At 36.2% G+C, this 23,066-nt stretch overlaps 1 protein-coding gene across 1 annotated transcript; it reads right to left on the reverse strand.

Moving 5' to 3' along the window:
• Positions 1 to 161: 161 nt before the first annotated feature.
• On the reverse strand, positions 162 to 23,007 carry LOC127876654 (Golgi phosphoprotein 3-like). Its single transcript, XM_052421992.1, has 3 exons — positions 22,697 to 23,007; positions 12,543 to 12,789; positions 162 to 3,851 (listed from the first exon to the last, which is right to left on the reverse strand). The coding sequence occupies exons 1-3, from the start codon at positions 22,889 to 22,891 to the stop codon at positions 3,427 to 3,429; spliced, it is 867 nt and encodes a 288-aa protein (XP_052277952.1). The 5' UTR covers positions 22,892 to 23,007; the 3' UTR covers positions 162 to 3,426.
• Positions 23,008 to 23,066: the final 59 nt, after the last annotated feature.

Genomic DNA, 23,066 nt, shown 5'->3' on the forward strand with positions numbered 1-23,066 from the left:
GAATTATTTTCTGTGGACGTAAGTCACAGGGGCTTAACCTGGTTTCTAACATTTCACTCACTCTGAAATAGTTTTAGAAAACTCTGTAATCATACACAGACAATTAAACATGATCAACTAACAACAAGCGGACTGGAATGAACAATCAAGAAACAAAGTCATAATCTGTATGCATTTATTCGTTTCTCAATATCCACTAATGTAACACCCATAATTTGTGAATGAAAGGGCTAAGAGCCCTAATCAACCATAATATTATAATATACATAACAAATATATATACAAGAAGAACATTAAATATCTTAACCGAAACAATATCTCCCAAAATGTAAAAAAAACTGTGCAAAAATGTGCTATCTGATTTGAAATTTTGAAGATAGTCATGTTGCACTCAAATACAGAAAGCAAGTCCCCACATGAACTGCAGTAGGCAAGTAAAATGAAATGGATAAAACAAAATACTCACACTTCAAAAATATGAAAAACAACTATTAGTTATTTAATATGATGAGAGAACTTTACACACTAAATAAAAATGAACTGACATCTTCATCTTGTTAATTTTGAGAGAAAATATCTAAGCTGTATTAACCAAAACCTACTTCCAAATAATGTATCCCTTTCTTGAGTAGCAAATGCAATTTGCATATCGTGCATCATGCAACGGTCTTCTCACTACACGAGTTAACAAATTAACTAGCATTTGTCAAACAAACTCAAATAATCAAGAAGCATCATGTACGATCTTAAAGCACATTTCTGATATCAGTAGTCAGACAAACTTGCAATGACAAAAACAATACAATTCTTCAAACAGCAGTGGCAAAAAGCTTTACTTCTTAAGTGATATTTTTTTCTTTTGAAAATATATGTTAACGATTACAATGAAATGGAAAACAAGAGTGAGAGACGAAAACAAAACAAAACATATCTATTTTTTATAACTGACAATGTATCAGAAAAAGTAACTGGACACTAGTTTTTAGCAGATATAAAAGTATTGAGAAAAGTATAAGACACCAAGATTTACAAATTATTCTTAACCTTGTGTAGAAATTAAAAGCAAAAACATATTCATAACATCTCTTAAGAAGCCTTAAAGCTACACTGAATTATCGATAAAACATGTACACAAATGAGATTTCACAAACCCCACACAAATAAGCATTCACCACACTATTAAATTCACACTTTCTTTAAGAACAAAACAAATAAATTGCATATGGCATACCTTTATATATGAATATTTTTGTAAAAAAAATTGCATCACAAGCACACAGAAAAAATTGTAATTCTAATCTCTGTAATAAATGCTCATCAAACTGTAGGAAATCAGCATTTGTTTGTTTATTTATTCCTAAATGTATGGGCATACACTTAAAATGTTCTATAATATCACAAATTAACATGCAATTTACATTTAAACAAGACTATTGCCAAGCAATACATGTCCCCTACCGGCTCCACCATCGTCAGATTTTTATTTTTTTATTTGTTGCCATAATAACCAGAATTTTTGACATAGGAAGAAAATCAATTGACGTGCATAATGTCCATATTGCCATCTATTTATGTTTCAAGTTTCATGAAAAAATATGAAGAACTTCTAAAGTTATCGCAGGATCCAGAAAAGTGTGCAGGATTCACCATTTTCAGCAGTATTTCTAGTCTATTTGTTGCCATAGAAACCAGAATTCTTGATGAAGGAACAAAATGAAATGACGTGCATAATCTCCATATTGCCATCTGTCCATGTTTCAAGTTTCATGAAAAATATGAAGAACTTTTAAAGTTATCGCAGAATCCAGAAAAGTGTGATAGACTGACGGACACACAGAGCGAAAATCGTAAGTCCCCTCCGGTGAAACCGATAGGGGACAATAACAGTGATGGCATGATGCAAATTTTACAAATATACAGAGATTAACTTAATTTAAGTGTTATTTAAGAATGGTTTGGCAACACACGCACACACAAAATCATCAACTTAAACATAACTTAACGCATGTTTCATACCACATTCTTTGAAACGCACAGATTGAAAACAACAATGTGGAATTCATAACAATACATGCATGTGCAATTTTGACAATAGATTACCATTATATATTTATGGCTAGTAATAATACAATAATGTTTTGATATTAACACAGCTTTCCCTAATGTTGTAATGCAAAACATGACTACATTAATGAAATAGCTCGAGATGAAAGCAACACTTGAATACATGTACAAGAATCAAGATTACACATAACATGTAGCCAACCAGAACTGATAAAATACAGTCAAAAGAGTCAGATGTGCAAACATGAAATACACATTATAACACACAAAGTGTTACTGCCCTCAGGGCAAACATGCAAAATAATCACCATTTACATGACCATTAAACAAACAGTATCCATGGTGATCAATTATCTGTTACATGGATGTAAATGTACATAACGTTGCCCAACACGTGTATTGCTTTTTTACAACTTCTGTCAAAGCCTTCCTAATTAATATTATGGTATTTGAACGTTACAACACAATTTCAGGATCAAGATGCAAATAAGTGACACATCTAAAATAATTATTATTAAATGTATGTATTTAAAGTTATAACAAAAAGTGTACACACGGTTAACCGATTTCTTTTTATTTGAAAGCGCATTTAAAATGATAATGATACACTATCAAAAAAGAGAAAACAGAAACAAATAGAGCTTGTTTTACTTTTTTATTTTAATAATGATGGTAAAAATTAATATATTCAAAATACATTGATTTCAGAACAAAGTTATCTGTCTGCCTGCAGTGTATTACATATTCATGCACAACATTATTGGTCTAGTGAAGAAGCTGATGTAAATTTACAAGCTGTTTCCGATTTAACCAAACACTAGTGATAAAATATATTTTCAAGAACCTTATATATACTTGCATAATCATTCAGGTTCATTTATCCGCTGTTCAAGCATAAAAGCATTTGCTAGAGAAGCTGGATTGTTTGATATTGACTGAGGCAATTTATACTTCAGACAAAGTTATAGGCAAATCTAAGTAACAACTTGGTATAAGGAGAACAAATTGATTAGGGCTTTCCTGACACTAAATCAAGAGTGAAAACTGACCTATAGTTTTACATCAAAGAGTCTGTCAATGCTTTTTTTAACTGTTTGAATAAATACTTCCACATAGTAAAACAAAAGTGTCAAAAATCATATTAATTTAAATCTAAGAATCACAGCCAGCTGATAAACACCGTATTAAATAATTTTCTTATAGATGTTCTTGGGAAGTGTGGAAATCAGCCAATAAATATCAGCAGATTCAATTTAAATATAAGGTTGTTGGCATGCTGCCTTCACTGTTTACAGGACCTATGTTAAGAATGATTACAAGGTCTGTTTTCTGGGAATGCGACACCACCTCTGACACACACTCTCACTTGCTGAAAGCAGCGATGACAGCCCACATCATCTCGTTGGTGCCCTCCTTCATGGATTCCGTGTCAAAGTCTAGATCCAACAGCTCACGTACACGCTTCATGGCCAAGTCGTAGTCGTCGTCAGACAGGGGGGCAAAGGCATTTTCCAGGACATCAGATGCATGAGCAAGATAAATGAGGGAAAGCATTCTCTTGTTCATTCTGTGCGCATCATTGGTCCACTGACTTAACACAGAATCCTGGACTCTCTTAATGAGTTTTGACTTTATCACAGAGTCTACTAATGGATGTGTGGTCATGTCGAAGAGAAGGAAGTTCTGCTTTTCTGTTGTGCAAACGCCTTTTTCCACCAGGTTTTTTGCGAGGCGCTCCCGGACGTTCCTCAGCTGGTATTTTAATTTCAAAGGGTTCCAAGTCTCACCTAAAAATGAACAATAAAAGTTTAAAAAAATTTCCCTACCACAAACATTAACTATTTTTTAGATGTGAACAAGCAGGTGTATTATTGATTTGGCATCCAATCCAGAAAGGCTTATTTCAATTGAAATCAGTACAGTACATTATTGTCATATGCATTGGCCGAAGCATGCAATTATTTCTAAACTAGCATAATTTCTTGCATTTGCATAACAAGAATGCCAAGATGGCCCTAATTCGCTCACCTGAGAAGAGTCAATTCATTCAATCTTTACCAAATGTCAAACTTGACCTAGATATTGTCCAGACAAACATCCTGGTCAAGTTATATCATTTTTTCATCTGCGAGTCATGATCAATGTACCTATGAAGTTTCATGATCCTAGGCGTATGCATTCTTGAGTTATCATCCGGAAACTATTTTCCTAAGTTGAGTCACCGTGACCTTGACAGCCATTGTGTGAATACCTTTTTTGGCACTGTGACCTTGACCTTTGACCTAGTGACCTGATAATCAATAGGGGTCATCTGCGAGTCATGATCAATATACCTATGAAGTTTCATGAACCTAGGCATAAGCGTTCTTGAGTTATCATCCAGAAACCATTTTACTATTTCAGGTCACGTGACCTTGACCTTTGACCTTGTGACCTGAAAATTAATAGGGGTCAACTGCGAGTCATGATCATTGTACCTATGAAGTTTCATGAACCTAGGCATAAGCGTTCTTGAGTTATCATCCATAAACCATTTACTATTTCAGGTATCATGACCTTGACCTTTGACCTAGTGACCTGAAAATCAATAGGGGTCATCTGCAAGTCATGATCAATGTTCCTATGAAGTTTCATGATCCTAGGCATAAGCGTTCTTGAGTTATCATCTGGAAACCATTTCAATATTTTGGGCCATCGTGACCTTGACCTTTGACCTAGTGACCTGAAAATCAATAGGGGTCATCTACGAGTTATGATCAATGTTCCTATGAAGTTTCATGATCCTAGGCCTAAGCGTTCTTGAGTTATCATCCGGAAACCATTTTACTATTTCGGGTCATCGTGACCTTGAGCTTTGACCTAGTGACCTGAAAATCAATAGGGGTAATCTGCGAGTCATGATCAATGTATCTAAGAAGTTTCATGATCCTAGGCATAAGTTATCTTGAGTTATCATCCGGAAACCATTTTACTATTTCGGGTCATCGTGACCTTGACATTTGACCTAGTGACCTGAAAATCAATAGGAGTTATCTGCTAGTCATGATCAATGTATCTATGAAGTTTCATGATCCTAGGCATAAGCGTTCTTGAGTTATCATCTGGAAACCATTTTACTGCTTTGGGTCACCATGACCTTGACCTTTGATCTAGTAACCTGAAAATCAATAGGGGTCATCTGCGAGTCACGATCAATGTATCTACAGGGGTGTCAATTGGCCCAAATTTGAAATCCGGAAAATTAAGCCGTAGGATAAAGGGAAGAAAGGGCCCAACCCCCCGAGTCCTAGGTTATTGTTCTTTTTTTTATAGTCTTTCTACAGTACAGCCAAAGCGGAACAAACGTATTTCGCGATCCGCGGCGGCAAGATGAATCGAGTCGATGCTGCGTCAGTCGTTGAAGCCGCGTCAGTAAGTCGCATTTCGCCGCGAAACTTCGCATCTGTCCGCCGAGGCATGCCGCGATCCGCGACATGATGCCGAGTCGATGGCATCATGAAATAAAACATCTTTTAAAAATTATTAGTTACATGTAGTTAACAAATTTTGAAAGAACAATTATAATAATAATTAAAATCATAATAAATTTATTGTGCGCGGATTGTATTAGCATATACATGTAAGCATAGTTAATGTGTCTGGCCAATTAAGTTTGTTTCCCTCCCATAGTGTATGTATTTCACACATAAACAAGGTCGCGTAAATATGTTTTCGCACATACAAGTGGCCAAGGCTCCAGCATATGATGGATTTATAAATTAATTGCATGTTGATTTTGCTATTATATTTATGCTGAGAAAATTAGCAGTTTGAAGCCACGTCGATAATCAAGACGGTGACGACGTATTTGTTGTTTTGTTAATTATCAGCTTATTAAAACTATTGTTTGAATATGCGTATATAAACAAGTTCTATTTTGATCATATTATACAGTTAATATCGCTACTAATTAACCGATAATCTCGTATATTCCAATTTTGAAGCAAATGCTGGTAAATATTTACGATACACAAACATTCTCGATATTTCCTTTAGTATCAAATACATTTTGGCATTTGTTACTATTTATAGAGATGATGAAATAAAGTCTAATCGGGGCGTTTTTCCACTGAACACGCAATTTACGCCTGACGTGATGTTCATGTATTTATACAACATAAAATACACCCAAACTTTCTAAACGACGTTCTACATGTCTGCATAATTTTCGCGCGCTTTTTATGAAACAAAGGATATTTTAGCACTGTTTATTTGACACTAGAATTTGCCAAAGGTCGCGTTAGCATTAAAATTCGGAAGTGTGTTTCGGATTACAAATTTAATAATGATAAGCGAACGAAACATTAACAGTTGCGCGTAATTAATTCTACGCTACACATACATGTATGTACATGTTGGTGGATATCTTTTCACTCGATCCGCCGCGTACGTATGCGGCGGATTTACTGCGCGAAAGTACGCGAGGTAAATACAGACTCAGCGTCGATGCGCTGATCGATGCCGAGTGCCACGGCGATACGCCGCGTCAACACACGATTCGGCCGCCGCGTACTAATAATCTGGCCGTGGTGTAGCCGCAGATTTTGTATGTGCCGCTTTTGCTGTACTGTAGGTGCAATTTCTGGTGAGTACAATGCGAAATATTATAAACCAAACCACCCATAACACCGCAGGTGTATTTGTCATTCTAAACAAATGATATTAAGAACTTCGAAATGTAATTAACAAACCAGCGTATCCGAAAACGACTGTCCGAAAACATGTCGCGATACATCATTTGCAAATGTTATTAAATATGCATATCGTTTGACTGCAGAAAATGAAAACCAGTAACCAGTAACCTAGCAAATACGCAGTCAATATATAATTTGATTAACATATTGTTTTAAAATATGATATTGCAGTGCTTTACTTTGCCAGTGCCTGCTCATGTCAGTGCCAGCCGCTTACCAATCAGAAATCAATAAATAAAATCGGTACCAAGCGCAAATGTCCGGAATGCCGACGATGATATAACAATATTCGTTCGGAAATGATCCCGCACTAAAAGAATTTTGTCCCTACCCCCACCCGCCTTAAACAAACTAATCGGATTTAAATTCACCTCAAAATCAGCCCTGGACGGCTCAAATCCGGATTTCCGGAATAATCCGGAAAATTGACACCCCTGATATATTCTATGAAGTTTCATGATCCTAGGCATAAGTTATCTTGAGTTATCATCCGGAAACCATTTTACTATTTCGGGTCATCGTGACCTTGACATTTGACCTAGTGACCTGAAAATCAATAGGAGTAATCTGCGAGTCATGATCAATGTATCTATGAAGTTTCATGATCCTTGGCATAAGCGCTCTTGAGTCTCATCCGGAAACCATCTGGTGGACGGACGGACCGACATGAGCAAAACAATATACCCCCTCTTCTTCGAAAGGGGGGGGGGGGCATAATGAGAAAACTGCCCATCTCCCAGCAGCCATGTTATTCAACTGACCGGAACCATTTTTGAACTCAACTCTTGTATCAAGGAAACAAATGTTCTGAGCAAATTTCGTGAAAATTGGGCCAAAAATGTGACTTCTACTGTGTTCACATGTTTTCACTATATACATATAATAAACAAGAGCACCGCCTTGCTGGTGCAGACCGCTCATCTATTTTCTTTTTAAAGGTGAAGGGACTCTCATTTTCAATCACAAAGGAGGGAGGAGTGGAGTGAAGAGGGGTGTATAGTGTGGGGTTGTGGACATTTATTACATTATCTTCCAAAAAAGCGAAAATAAAAAAAAATTCGGGGGGGGGGGGGGGGGGGGGGGGTTTGGGTGAGATGGTTGGACGGTATTTCAAACATAACCGTTTAAAAAAAAAATGGGGGGGGTATAGTGTGAGGGTGTGGTGATAATTTGTGAGATGATCTTAAAAAAAAAAAAAAAAAAAAAATCAAAAAAAAAATTGGGGGGGGGTGGGGTGGGGGGGGGGGGTGGGGTGGGGGTATAGTGTGAGGGTGTGGTGGTCATTTGTGAGATGATCTTAAAAAAAAAAAAAAAAAAATTAGAGGGGGAGGGGGGAGGGGGGGGAGGGCACGGGGGATGGTTTGGGTGTCAGGTAAGAGTAGTTTCATCAAAGTATCAATCAAATCTAATCATAAATAAAGAAGTTATGGCAATTTTAGCAAAATTTAATAATTTGACCTTGAGAGTCAAGGTCATTCAAAGGTCAAGGTAAAATTCAAGTTGCCAGGTACAGTAACCTCATGATAGCATGTAAGTATTTGAAGTTTGAAAGCAATAGCCTTGATACTTCGAGTGGATCGAAACACAAAATTTAACCATATATTAAAAGTTACTAAGTCAAAAAAGGGCCATAATTCCGTAACAATGACAACCAGAGTTATGCAACTTGTCCTTTTACTGTACCCTTATGATAGTTTGTGAGTGTTCCAAGTATGAAAGCAATATCTATGATACTTTAGGGGTAAAGTGGACCAAAACATAAATCTTAACCAAATTTTCAATTTTCTAAGTATAAAGGGCCCATAATTCCGTCCAAATGCCAGTCAGAGTTACATAACTTTGCCTGCACCGTCCCCTTATGATAGTTCATAAATCTTGCAAGTATGAAAGCAATAGCTTTGATACTGTAGGAATAAAGTGGACCTAAACACAAAACTTAATCAAATTTTCAATTTTCTAAGTATAAAAAGGGCACATAATTCTGTCAAAATGCCAGTCAGAGTTACATTACTTTGCCTGCACAGTCCCCTTATGATAGTTAGTAAGTGTTGCAAGTATGAAAGCAATAGCTTTGATGCTTAAGGAATAAAATGGACCTAAACACAACAAGAGTGCCAAACTGTCACAAGATACGCCCGTTCGGAGGTTTTGGACACCATGCTTAATGCTTGAAATGCACTAAGTGACCTCGAGACCTAGTTATTGACCCGGCATGACCCATATTTGAACTTGACCTAGATATCATTTAGATGTAACATCTGACTAAATTTGGTGAAGATCAAATGAAAACTACTTCAATTAGAGAGCGGGCACCATGCTAAATGCTTGAAATTCATTATGTGTCCGATCGTGACCTCGTTTTTGACCCGGCATGACCCATATTCGAATTTGATCTACATATCATCTAGACTCAACTTCTGACCAAATTAGGTGATGATCAGATGCAAACTACTTCAATTAGAGAGCGGACACCATGCTAAATGCTTGAAATGCACTAAGTAACCTTGTGACCTAGTTTTTGACCCGGCATGACCCATATTCGAACTTGACCTAGATATCAACTAGATGCAACTACTGACCAAGTTTGGTGAAGATCGGATGAATACAATTTGAATTAGAGTCCGGACAAAGTGGCGCCGTTGAAAATGCACTAATTGACCCTATGACCTAGTTTTTGACCTGGCATGACCCATATTCGAACTTGGCCTATATATCAACTAGATGCAACTGCTGACCAAGTTTGGTGAAGATCGGATGAATACAATTTGAAATAGAGTCCGGACAAAGTGGCCCCTTTGAAAATGCACTTATTGACCCTATGACCTAGTTTTTGACCCGGCATGACCCATATTCGAACTTGGCCTAGATATCAACTAGATGCAACTGCTGACCAAGTTTGGTGAAGATCGGATGAATACAATTTGAAATAGAGTCCGGACAAAGTGGCCCCTTTGAAAATGCACTTATTGACCCTATGACCTAGTTTTTGACCCGGCATGACCCATATTCGAACTTGGCCTAGATATCAACTAGATGCAACTGCTGACCAAGTTTGGTGAAGATCGGATGAATACAATTTGAATTAGAGTCCGGACAAAGTGGCCCCTTTGAAAATGCACTTATTGACCCTATGACCTAGTTTTTGACCCGGCATGACCCATATTCGAACTTGGCCTAGATATCAACTAGATGCAACTGCTGACCAAGTTTGGTGAAGATCGGATGAATACAATTTGAATTAGAGTCCGGACAAAGTGATGCCTTCCGCCCGCCGCCCGCCGCCCGCCGCCAAGGGGTTTCACATAATACGTCCCGTATTTTATACGGGCGTATAAAAATTGTCAATTTTCTAAGTATAAAAAGGGCACATAATTCTGTCAAAATGCATGCAGAGTTATCTAACTTTGCCTGCCCAGTCCCCTCATGATAGTACGTAAGTGTACCAAGTTTGAATGCAATAGCATTGATACTTACTGAGAAAAGTGGAACTAAACGCAAAACTTAACCAAAATGTTCAATTTTTTAAGTATAAAAAGGGCACATAATTCTGTCAAAATGCACGCCAGAGTTATCTAACTTTGCCTGCCCAGACCCCTCATGATAGTAAGTAAGTGTACCAAGTTTGAATGCAATAGCATTGATACTTTCTGAGAAAAGTGGACCTAAACGCAAAACTTAACCGGACGCCGACGCCAACGCCAAGGTGATGACAATAGCTCATAATTTTTTTTCAAAAAATAGATGAGCTAAAAATGGCTCGCCCACTGGCGGCCATGTTTTTTCACCGATTTGATCATTTTCAAACTTGTCCGAGATATCTATAAAACCAATGTTTTGACCAACTTTCATGATGATTGGGCAAAAATTGTGACTTCTAGAGTGTTTACAAGGTTTCTCTATAGCCAAATAGGGAAAACTGCCACTATATACATATAGAGAAAAATGCCCCGCCCACTGGCGGCTATGTTTTTCCACCAATCTCGACCATTTTCGAACTCGTCCAAGACATGAATTGAACCAATGTTTTGACCAACTTTCATGATAATTGGGCAAAAATTGTGACTTCTAGAGTGTTTACAAGGTTTCTCTAAAGCCAAATAAGGAAAACTGCCCCGCCCACTGGCGGCCATGTTTTTCAACGGATCGGAACCACTATTGAACTCAACCAAGATATCATTAAGACAAACATTTTGACAAAGTAACATGAAGTTTGGGCATGAAATGTGACTTCTACAGTGTTTACAAGGTTTTTCTTTTTTTTGACCTAGTGACCTAGTTTTTGACCCGGCACAACCCAGTTTCGAACTCCGCCGAGATTTCATTGGGACAATGCTTCTGACCAGGTGAGCTAAAAAAGTTATATTTAAACTTGATACAAATTTAACTATGCTAATGTATTTCGTGTTGACCCTTTGCCCGATAAAAAGCATGCGAAAGCTGCCATGTGCGAATTCAAGTAATGCACATGGGAAATGCGGGTTTATTTATTTTATATTATAAGTAAAACGCAGCGCAGAGAACATAGAGATCTTTTAATTAATTTTGTTTAAAGTTTTGTAGTGCTTTTTAACAAAATTCTATGGCAAATGATTAACTTTTCCTCTAAATTAATTCCAAACAGTTAATCCTTATTGTTACAGTAAGTCATTAATGAACCAGCAATAATTTTTGTACTGTTTGATGGTTAAACAGAAAATCAGGACAATTCTTGATAAACCGATAATCAGTAAACAAAATACTCCATAAAAATGTATGTATAGTAATCACGCAGAGTTGGAGAGCACAGACAAGCATGAATGCTGATTTTGAATTCATCTAGGCTAACAAGTTAGGTCACAGGCAATGGGAATGTTAACAATAAGGGCAGCAAATTTGTCCTGCAGGAGAACACCGCAGATGTAGCATACAAACCGCATGAAAGTCCATGAAATTATCGACTGATATTGACACAAGGTTGTTCATGCATGACTGATACACAACCATTTGCACTTTTTATTCCTTGTCGCAGTGTTTCGGGAAAATCATTTAAATAAATATATCAGGAGACCACTTTTGTCTAAAGTTGTTTTAATTTATGTTATATAACACATACAAATAACATAAGTTGTCATACATTTGCTGTATACCAAGAACTCTAACACCATTATTTAAGTAACATATTTCTGTGTAACTCTACTTTCACTTCCAAATAGGTATTCAAGCCTAAGAATTTCCACATTGAAAAAAGTGATGCAAAGAGGGAGAATATGAACTCAAGTTATGTCTAAGTTGAAACCAATACAAACATTACCAAGTGCAGATATTTTTGCAAATATTTAGTGGGAATCTCATGAAAACCATCTTATTTAGTAGACGTAATTTAAGGATTCGAAGGAATGTACTTTTTTCTTCAATACATGTATATTACAAGAAATAGGCATTTTGGCCTAAGTTTTGGAAAAATGCAAGAAATCTTGGTGACAATAAATAGACATTTACATAACATACATGTTGTTATCAACATGCAATCATTTGTTTCAAGACTAGTTATGAAAGCAATTAAAAGATGAATTTCAAAACTTAAAACTAAATACAGTGTTACCTTTTCATATGCTGAAAATAGGCTCACAGTTTATAAAAGACATTGCTCTCAAAGTAATGTTTACACATTATGCAAAAGGAACTTTTTAATACAGTACACAGCAATTTTTTATGTTTTAAAGTTTGTTTCAATAACACAAATGAAGGCCAACAAAAACGTCATACCACTCAGATACTCAATCCAAGCTTGTACAGTCTCCGGAGGATCCGTCTCCTTTATGTGTTTGAGAGCCTCATCCAGTAGAATGTCCCCACATGGTGCCTGATTTTTACACAAGACTTTTCGATTCAGTAAACTGCGGCGCCGCATACCAGCCTTTTCCACCTCCACCCTCCCTTTCAGGGCCAGCTCTATAAGAATGCAGCCTCTCAAACCCGACGATATACAGTCATTCCAGAATGATGTGTAACCCTGCCAACAGCAACAAACATGTTCTTGGCCTGCTGTATACAAAGATAATCAGGATCATTATACATTTGTATTATACAGATAATAAAAAATTCTGATTCACACTATTTTCAAAACCACCAGACAGATACACTATGTAGTAGGTTATTTGGGAGGGAGATATTGTATTGTAAAATTATTCACGTTCTTAACTTATCCTCCAGAGACCTTATTCAGGTGATATTGTTTACTTTAATTACAAGAATCTTGTGATGATGTCACAAGCATGGTCTGTGTCTATTTTGTTACACTAACAATACTACGTAAAGACAGACAAGAGCACCGCATAACGGGTGCCACGTTCGGCTGCCGGTGCATTTTTGAAGAAATGAAAGCTTGTCAGATTATTTTTTTTAGAGGTCACAGTGACCGTGACCTTTGACCTAGTGACCCAAATATGGGTGTGGCATTAACTCATCAAGGTGCCGCTACATATGAAGTTTCAAAGTTGTAGGTGGAAGCACTTTAATTTTAGAGCCAATGTTCAAAACCTTGACAAAATGTTAAGGTTTTAGCACGACAAGGACGGGGGACACGACATGATGAGCTGGCTATGACCAACCTCGGGTTTTCTCAGAAAACAGCCGAGCTAAAAATGAAAACAAATAAAAACAACAGAAAATGACATGTCTTACTGCATTTCAGAATCTTACTTGAATTGAAACAATCCAAATTTATACATATTCCATATATTTTAACAGTCAATAAAGAATGTCTTCAAGAAATTTCAAGGTAAATGGCTTAGTGAAGCCAACAACGCCACTAGTGTAAACACAACACTGTTATTGCAAATTGCAATTAAGTACTTTCACATTGGTATGTTGTCACCCTAACAAGGTCTCCCATGCAAACATTTAACATTATTTTAGTGTACAAGGCACTAGCATCTATAGGATGGCTAAACATAGGGCAAATAAACAAATTTCAAGTGGATTACAAAGAAATTAAATAATTCTTTGAAAGTAAATATTTTCAGGGATCATCCTGACCTAGCCCAAAATTTAAGGGAGAAGTGACTTCTCCTTCCAATTTAAATATTAGTGAGAAGTTAGCCGACCTTTGATCAAACGCGTAAAGGTATTTTAATATCAATGTTTTACAATTTATTAATAAACATACATAAAAAATATATCTAAAATAAAATATGCTGAAACTCTAACTAAACATTTTATTTTAAACTGCCATGATGTTATAGAGATATTGCTCTCCTAAGAACTGTAAAACATGTGTTTAATTTGGCCAAAATAAACACATTTCATTCATATGTAATTACTACTTAAGCCAAGATCCTGAGGATGTATGATAAAGGGAATATAGGGCAGAGCCCTAGCATATTGTTCTTTTTTTAAGTCTTTCTATGTGCAATTTCTGGTTAGTACATTGTGAAATATTGTCAACCAGACCATCCATAACACTGCATGTTCATTCCTCATTCTATACAAATGTTATAAAGAACATAAAAAATAATTAAAATCGACAAACTATACGTATCCAAACGACTGTCTGAATATATGTCGATATACGTCTTTTGCACATAAAGTAAAATATGCATATCGTTTGACTGCAGAAAATGAAAACCAGTAACCTGTAACCTAGCAAATATGCAATCAATATATTATTAAGTTGACATATTGCTTTAAAATATAATATTGCAGTGGTTGACTTTGCTTGTTGTTGTTGTTGTTGGTCACAGCGGCGGACATGAGCAATATTCATAGACTGTACGGTTTTCGGACAGTAGCTAAGAGGTTTCATCAGTTACTGCTCATGTCAGTGCCAGCCGCTTACCAATCAGAAATCAAACAATAAAAGACCGTGCAATGTCTCATGGCGATATGATAAACGCATAACAATAACAATGCAAATACTATATTTTCTTAATGCTATATTTTATCCCCTTTGCGCACAATAAGTCACTAAAAAGCAGTTGGTTATTGCTCTTCAATTTGTATTGCATATGCACATTTTTAACTGAATTTAATTTGGCAATGTATCCCAATTAATGCCGCATTATGCACCAGTCTCAATTTGCAAATAAGACTAACGACAGACAGAAACATGTACTCTTAAAAACCTCCCGAAACGTTTCGTGGGAGATTCTTCAACAGTACATGTTTATGTTCTATGCCGGCCATAGCTTAATTATTTCAAGATTTGTAGTTGTGTTTTAAATTGATGTAACACACCATAACATCGAAACGTTTCGTGGGAGATTCTTCAACAGTACATGTTTATGTTCTATGCCGGCCATAGCTTAATTATTTCAAGATTTGTAGTTGTGTTTTAAATTGAAGTAACACACTATAACATTCTTAAAAATAACCTAAATTGTAATTCTCTCAACTGAGTGTCGCATGCCGGTAATTCTAATGTTTGAATGACGTCATTGACTTTTAATGGAATGTTCCCATGTGCTTTTACTGTGTTTTTGGATTAAACTTTTAATTTGTAAGTCTGTTTCTCTGTTTGTGATATTTGTTAAGCTCAGTACTCAAATATATTATGACTGAAATTTAGCAGTGAGATTCAGACTGTTGTACAAAACGTCAAGCACAACAATAAATTACCAATATATGAACAATGGCTGTATTGGTTCCCGGCACCCTTGACAAATAACAAGAGCCGATTGAAAAACTATAAACGAGGTCGGGAGCCTCGACTGGCATTCTAAAAAGTTTGCCCAACAGCAAGGCTGTTGGAATGACCTTATTTCACTAAACTCCTCCCCCTTTTAATGTTTCAAGGCCCAGACACGCCAGCTACAGCATGTCTTGCATCCTTATTGCCCTCCCAGAAACCATTAAAACAGCTCAGACTCATTTCCGCATTCACAGATCTTTTTTGCCTCGTCGCCATTGATGAGAAAATACTGAGTTCAAGCCGGGGAATATACCCACCACGTCCAAAGTGGTAGTAACTAGTAAGACACTTTAACCAAATTGCTAAAGAGCTAGCCCAACAGCAAGGCTGTTGGAAGTGACCTTATTTCACTACAGGTCAATGGATACAAGCTTGTGCTACCTGTATTAGTAATGACTTTAGAGAGATGTTGTTCTAAATAGGCAAAATACAAATTAGTGTGTAAATGCGTTTCAGAAAAAAATCTTTTAAAGCTGTTTGTAACAAAACCCTTTGAGAGAAGAATTTGTGTAGAGTGAAATCATTGTGAAATGCTTTTGAAATAAACAATGTTTGGTAAACATTTTCCAACATTAAATATGGCCTTTTGTTACTCAAACCCTCATTTTTAAAGGGTAATGGGTCATTTCGCCCTAGGTTACTCTGAGTCGTTTCGCCCTTACAAGTAGGTTGTTTCGCCCCGATTTTAGTTTGAATTACAATTAAAGCCAATAATTAACATACCAATTTTCTTTAATTGACTAATTTATTAAAGTACGTTGTATATAACACCTTTCACATTTCTTCAGTGCTCACGCTGCTGCCAGACATAATTGCCAATGGCCATTATTTTATCCAACTGGCTATTATTTCTTAAAATTGTCTAGAACAAATGGCGATTATTTTATCCTCCTACATCAAAAACAAATTGCCTCTAAATGTTGTCTGGCGAATGGGAAACGCCTGCGAATCGGGCCATCAAGCAGGAAAAATCGATAACAAGATAACCTATGTACACACTCGACCCTGTGTATTGTCATACACGCGCCAATTACTCTTGCGACATTGTGGCCTAAAGCGTTTTTCTCAATCAGTGTCCGACAGCAGTGATATATATCGGAAAAAACGTTTGTTATCTCCCTGTGCTTTACCAATTATCGGTAACTGTTAGATCTTTGTTAATTTTTCGCCAATTATTATTTAATCTTCATGAAAACGCCGCTTATATTGTCAGCTGGTTTTGTTTTTCACGCCGTTTTTTCTGCAATTAGATTACGTTGTACATTGCTTGATGAAATAATTATTTAATCGCCATCAACTAATTATCCCCGTAATTACCGCTGTTTGTCGGCTGCTTTAACATAATGATTTCAATTTTTAACCAGGTAACCTGGTTTTCCCAATTCAAAGGGACCCGGCATATGCCATGGCCAGAAAACACGTGTCTGGAATTACACTGAGGTGGTGTATTTTAACTCACGCGCTGTGACGTTAATTGATGTAAACATGATCGGCATTGTGAAAGTGTTATTTTTGGAATAAATCATTTACAATTGATATTGGCCTCTGCCTACAATATTGCGGCCGATGGCAAGCGTCGTATTAAGAGATAAAGTAGTTGAACGATAGGCACATTTTAGATTATGCATACTAATATTTTATATTATGCATATTTCATGTGCAAAACGCGTACAATTTTTCGGATTACTGTTTTCGGATACTGTATTTGTTTCGTCGATTATGATTTATTTTTGAAGTTCATAATAGCAAAAATAGAATGACGAATACACATGCGGTGATACAGAAGGTGTGGTTTATAATATTTCGAGTTGTATTCACCAAAAATTGCAATTGGAAAAACTATAAAAAATAGTATAATAAGTAAGGGCTCTGGGTGGGTTGGGGCCTCTGCCCTTAATTTTTATGTGTATGTAACTGTAGCTGAGATCTGGTTTGTTAAGTCACACCCACAGCATTGATTGTATTCTTTATTGTAAAGCCATGATATTTTATAAGAAAATGACACACTGATATTATGCTTGTTTTTTTGTATATATTTATATTATAACTTAAATCCAATTGATATACATTTAATAAAACATAGATAAAATGAGATTCATTGTTTTTTCTTTCTTTTTGCCTTCAGTTCCGTTTTGCGGAAGTCCGCATATGTTTTGGCTATTATTTTTTTTAAAGAAAAAAAATATGGCTATTATTTTCTGAAGGCCAGAGTGAGCACTGTTTCTTACACACAACTATATTACTAGTGAACCGACCACAAGTGTGAAAGAGACGTTAATTGTGACAACCGTTTATTTAGATCATTAGAAAAATTACTATGTGTTACACGTATTTGTAATGTCTTGTTGCTGCTGTTAGTAAATCAACACAATCTTATGCTTTAGAATTGTTCAAAAACAAGTGTTTTGTTGTTAGAAAAGTTCAAACGGAAGTATGAATGCAGCTTGTGATAATCCAGGGCCCTCAATCTATCAAATCTGCCGCTGAATTTCCGCGGCAGTCCCCCACCTGAAAAGTATACTTTTTTCCCCTTTTGGGGGGAAAAATTCCCCCTAAAAAAAAAAAAAAAATTAATAGAAAGATGTGTCTCATGACAGGGTCTTCCCCAGGCCATTTAAGCGAAATTTTCAGATCAGTGTATTCTTCAGTAAAAGAAAGTGGAGATTGTCCAAAAAAATCAAGGTTTCCCTATCAATGTATCAATATTCCCATGTTTTAAAAGAGCACTCGGTACCTTCTTTCACAAGTAATCGCCATAAACACCACATGGGGTAATGGATAATCCACTCATAAGAGAACAGCATAACGCGCGTATCGATTATTCTAGCCACATTACACGGTCATTTAAATGCTGAAAAGGATGTATCTGGTAACTTTCCAGTCGTCAAACTGTGAAGTTCATCGTCCAATCGGTTACGCGAATGCTTATGAGGGCGGGGTTAACTATCGACCATTATTTTTGATTGACGTCGGGCATGAAGTACCGTTAAGAGTTTATCGCAGCTTGATTAGCAAGAAGTTGTACCATTTGAGTAATATAAAACCGGTAATTAGTACAGTACAGAACATTAAAGACGGTTTCGGGCATCATCATCACACCTTTTTACTGTAAACAAGTGTTACCTATGACTCATAATTAATACGAGAAATTTATTGCAAGTGGTAAACAATTAATTATTATAGCCAGTAGGTTGTGCAAATGACTCCCGGTTACAATTATGTGATAACAATTTATTTAATTCCAGTACATGTATATTTCAACATGTCCATTTATAGAACTGATTCACCTCGTTTTTCTGACATTTATTCGACACGTTATGCGCTTTAACAAATTTTCGTTGAATTAATTACGCACACTTGTAAATGTTTCGTCCGATAATCGATAGTTAGAAGACTGATGATGGCAACCGGCCGTGATCCTCGTGGACAACGTGAATTTCATGCATAATTCCGTCAATACATTTATTCGACTCGTTTAATTTATAACGCAACGATTAATATTTGTTGAATAATTAAATTTGTAATCCGAAACCCATTCCCGTCAGTCGATGTTAACGCGTTTTTAATCCGAAACACACTTCCGAATGTAAATGTTACCGCAACGTTAAATATTTTTGCTTCAAATTAGCAGTGCAAATTTATTTTGTGTCGAATCTTTTTCTCAATTAAAAAGAGCGCAAAAATTATGCAGCATGTACAACGTCTTGCCTATTGCATACAAATGGCGTGTATTGAGCGTTTTAACAAGCGCACAACAGGTCAGGGGATTGACGCATATTCAGAGGCAATATTTCATCAAATCTATAGATAGTCACTTAAAAAATGGCAAAGTTTGTGTTAAAGAAATAACTGAAAGCTTTTATCGTAAATATTTACCAGAAAGAGATTGATAAAAACGGAGTAAACGGGATTATCGGGTAATAAATAATAACTTGAAAAAAGTAAGTATACAGTAATAGAGTCGGGTTGAAATGGATGTATTGGGGAATCGTTCGAGTCTGGATTTTACTATCTGTGCGGAAAAGTTTTAAAACAATTAAACAATATAAAAAAATATATTTTTAAATGACTGGGGGATTTTTTTGAAGAGTCATAGCGCACCAAATGACGTCTTTTGACGCTGTTTTCCTTTGAGTTATAACGCACCACAGAACGTGAATTGACACGTTAAATTTTAAAAAAAATCAACGTCGGGAGGGGACACCCCACCCGAACCCACCCCCGCTAGGCCCCGGGGCGCCTGAACAAATTCCTGGGGAAGGCACTGCATGATTATTAAATCTCAATTCTATTTCAATTTAATCTTTTCAAACATACTAAATTATGAAAAATGCAATGAATATAGTGCAAACATGTACAAATGAAATAATGAGAGAGTAAGTAAAAAAATCCCCCAAAAAGGAAAACGCCGCGAAAATTCCCCCTCCTAAGGGCTGCTGACCCCTTCCCCCAAAGTAGTGTGAGGGCCCTGCAATCTAAAAATAAATCCTTTTGAATTGCTGCATATTTAAAAGCTAGGGCCTAAGGCGAACGGGTATTAGGACAAAACGACTCACGGGCAAACAGGTATTAGGGTGAAACAACCCGGATTCTTTTTAAAGAGGTCATTACATTTAATTGACAGGAGCCATAGGCGCTCGATGTCAATGACAATGTTTTTTTTTCAAATTTATTTATTTTTTAGTTACCCGTTGTTTATTATAATGCATACACATACTAAATTAATAAAAATCTTCCGACAAAACGTCTTCTTAAAAAAGATAGTTCGACTATGTATGTATAGATATTGACAAGGTAAATCACTAGCCAATTTCTAAAGCAACGGAAGTGCGTCATTATGCATAATTAAGTCGCTGTCATCCCGCTCGCTTATTGAAATGCGCGCAGGCCGGTAACCTCGCTCTTTATACACAATAACAGCCACTAAACACTATGAGCGCCAGATCTGATTTTTGTCGTGCTGATTTTTTTTCTGGAAATCACCATGGCAGACGAAATCAAGTTACACAATTGGTAAGGAATTATTCATGTGTATGCAATTTACAATTTCTTTTGTTGATTGCCCCATTAATTGAGTGAAACAATAGTGTCTGTTGAAACTGAAAGTAGATAAAGAGAGAGGTTTCCGGCCTGTGGGCGCATTTCATTAAGCAAGCGGTGTGACAGCGATTTAATTATGCATAATGACGCACTTCCGTTGCTTTAGAAAATGGCACGTGATTTACCTTGTCAATATCTATCTACATAGTCGAACTATCTTTTTTTAAAGAAGAAGTTTTGTCGGAAGATTTCTATTAAATTAGTATGTGTTTACATTATAATATACAACGGGTAACTAATAAACAAATAAATAAAAAAAAAACATTGTCATTGACATCGAGCGCCTATGACAGGAGCAATTATCTGTACAGTTAAGTCCGGTAATCTTGCGCGTCCAGTAATCTTGCGCACTTCGCACTTGCGAATCTCACAGACGACAAATGATTTTCTTTAGTGATGAAAGATGGAATTTCACATTCTTAATAATGAACGGATTTAAAAGGTACGTATTTCATGCAAAATAAAATTTGATCATTACATTTAAACACCGGTTGCGTCATCCTTATACAATGTAAACACTGGCCCACTTTTGAAAATTTCGAAATGAATCACAAATTCCCTGCAGTCTTTAGCGTTTTCATTCTTAAAATTAAGAATTCATAAATCCAACGTGTAATTTAGCATTCCATTGCACAATATCCGATCAGTTATGGTAGTTTGGGCCATGAAAATATATTGTATCAGACCGACATAGTCAATTAATTCCTGTAGTCATTATTTCCCGCCATTCTGTCAAACCAATTTGGTATGATCTCCGCATGCGCAATGGCCTAGTTTTGATATTTTCTGTAAACTATGGAAGCATGATCGCGGTAAAATCAAACCCGTTATGCATACATATTTTTGTTACGCATAACGGTACTTTTTTTATTAATTGTACACTATTACTAGTGACTATATTATTTGTTGATTTGTAGTGAACAAAAACTGCACTAGAAATCCACATTTAATTTCAATGGTTTTACAAACTGATTTTAAAAATATTTTTCTTGCATGTTTTTTGTCAATAATTGGACACCATATCTCTACAATTTTGCCTAAACGCGGTCCATTCTATACATAGATGGTGACGTCACTACGTTATTGTCAGTAAGACCGGTGTGATCCAATGAAACGCGGTCATTACAGAAAGTGCGCAAGATTACCAGACACCGTGATAGTTTGAAAATGTGGCGAGTCATGTTTGTTTTGAAATCAAATCGGACAGTTCTTCACTGAATTACCCAGATATTTTTGTGTTAATAAGCACATGAATTTATTATTTACATAATAAATTTAGATATTATGTTGTCAATTTATAAAAGAACATGTTTTTAAACCAATTGACCCTTAACTGCGCAAGATTACTGGATAGCTGAAATAACTCGCGTTCAGAATAAATCTTAACGCTGAAACTCCGGTCTGCAAAAACCATAACGAAAATTAAATACAATACTATTATATCAATATGCTTAAAATTGCAAAATAACATAACCAACTCATAAAGTTTTAGTTAATTAGTCCATTTTTACCTCAAATAGCGTCGAATTGAAGTTAAAAGGCATAATTTGTTTCAGTTAAACTTCTGCTTAAATCGCAATACAATCACTGACCTCTCGCCATGTTATGACATATTTAAATATCAACCAATCAGAAGAAGGCATACGGTGTAATAGGCTGCGTTATCGATTAAAATCTACCTGCCGTATACAGCGGGCACAGCGATTGGAATTGAAAATGTGAGTAGTGTGTTGATTTAAATTGGTCAGGCGTGCAAAATTGAAAAAGTCATTACATAATTCTTACGGAACATTATTGAGAAATGAATTATCTACACAGGTATGTAAATATTATTGCAATCCGTTGATATTAACTGTCTGATATCGGGGCTTGAATGTTGCGCACCAAATTCCTTGCGCATCAATATAGACAAAGAAGGAAAACTCTCGCTATTAAAAAGATAGAGTGGACTATTGACGCCAAGAGTCTGCCAAAGAAAAAATCATCAAAAGACTCTTAAGGCGGCAATTTATATTGACTAATTACCGGACAGCATCGTACAAATCCTTTTCCTAAATAAATTCAGAAAGGATTGCCAGGTCCAATGGAAGTTTTGCCTGGATCGGAATCTAAAAAAAACTTTTGTGTCCACCTCTCTATCTTTCAATCCTAGCAACAGGATTTCCTCCATCAGAGTTAGACGAGCTTCCTTTGAATCCCTATCTTCGTCATCCAAATCTTCACGGGGCAGCTCGGTCTCTTCGCTGGGAAACGTGCCCCCTTCGGCACCTTCTTTAGCACTTCTACGCTTAACGACACCACCCTGTCGCTGGGTTAACGAGGTCATTGTGTTTAAATCAATACGTGCAAAAAGAATCCGTTCAAAATTACTTTTATATCGGATCCCCAATTTCCCAACCCTTCAATTTGTTTTCAATATGGCGGAGATGACGTTTGCTTCTGAAATCGTCGAATTTTGATTGGATAAAAAGAAATAAAAAATATTGTAAATTACGAAATAG

Source organism: Dreissena polymorpha, chromosome 4, assembly GCF_020536995.1.
Source record: "Dreissena polymorpha isolate Duluth1 chromosome 4, UMN_Dpol_1.0, whole genome shotgun sequence".
In the NCBI taxonomy this organism is placed as follows: Eukaryota; Metazoa; Mollusca; class Bivalvia; order Myida; family Dreissenidae; genus Dreissena; species Dreissena polymorpha.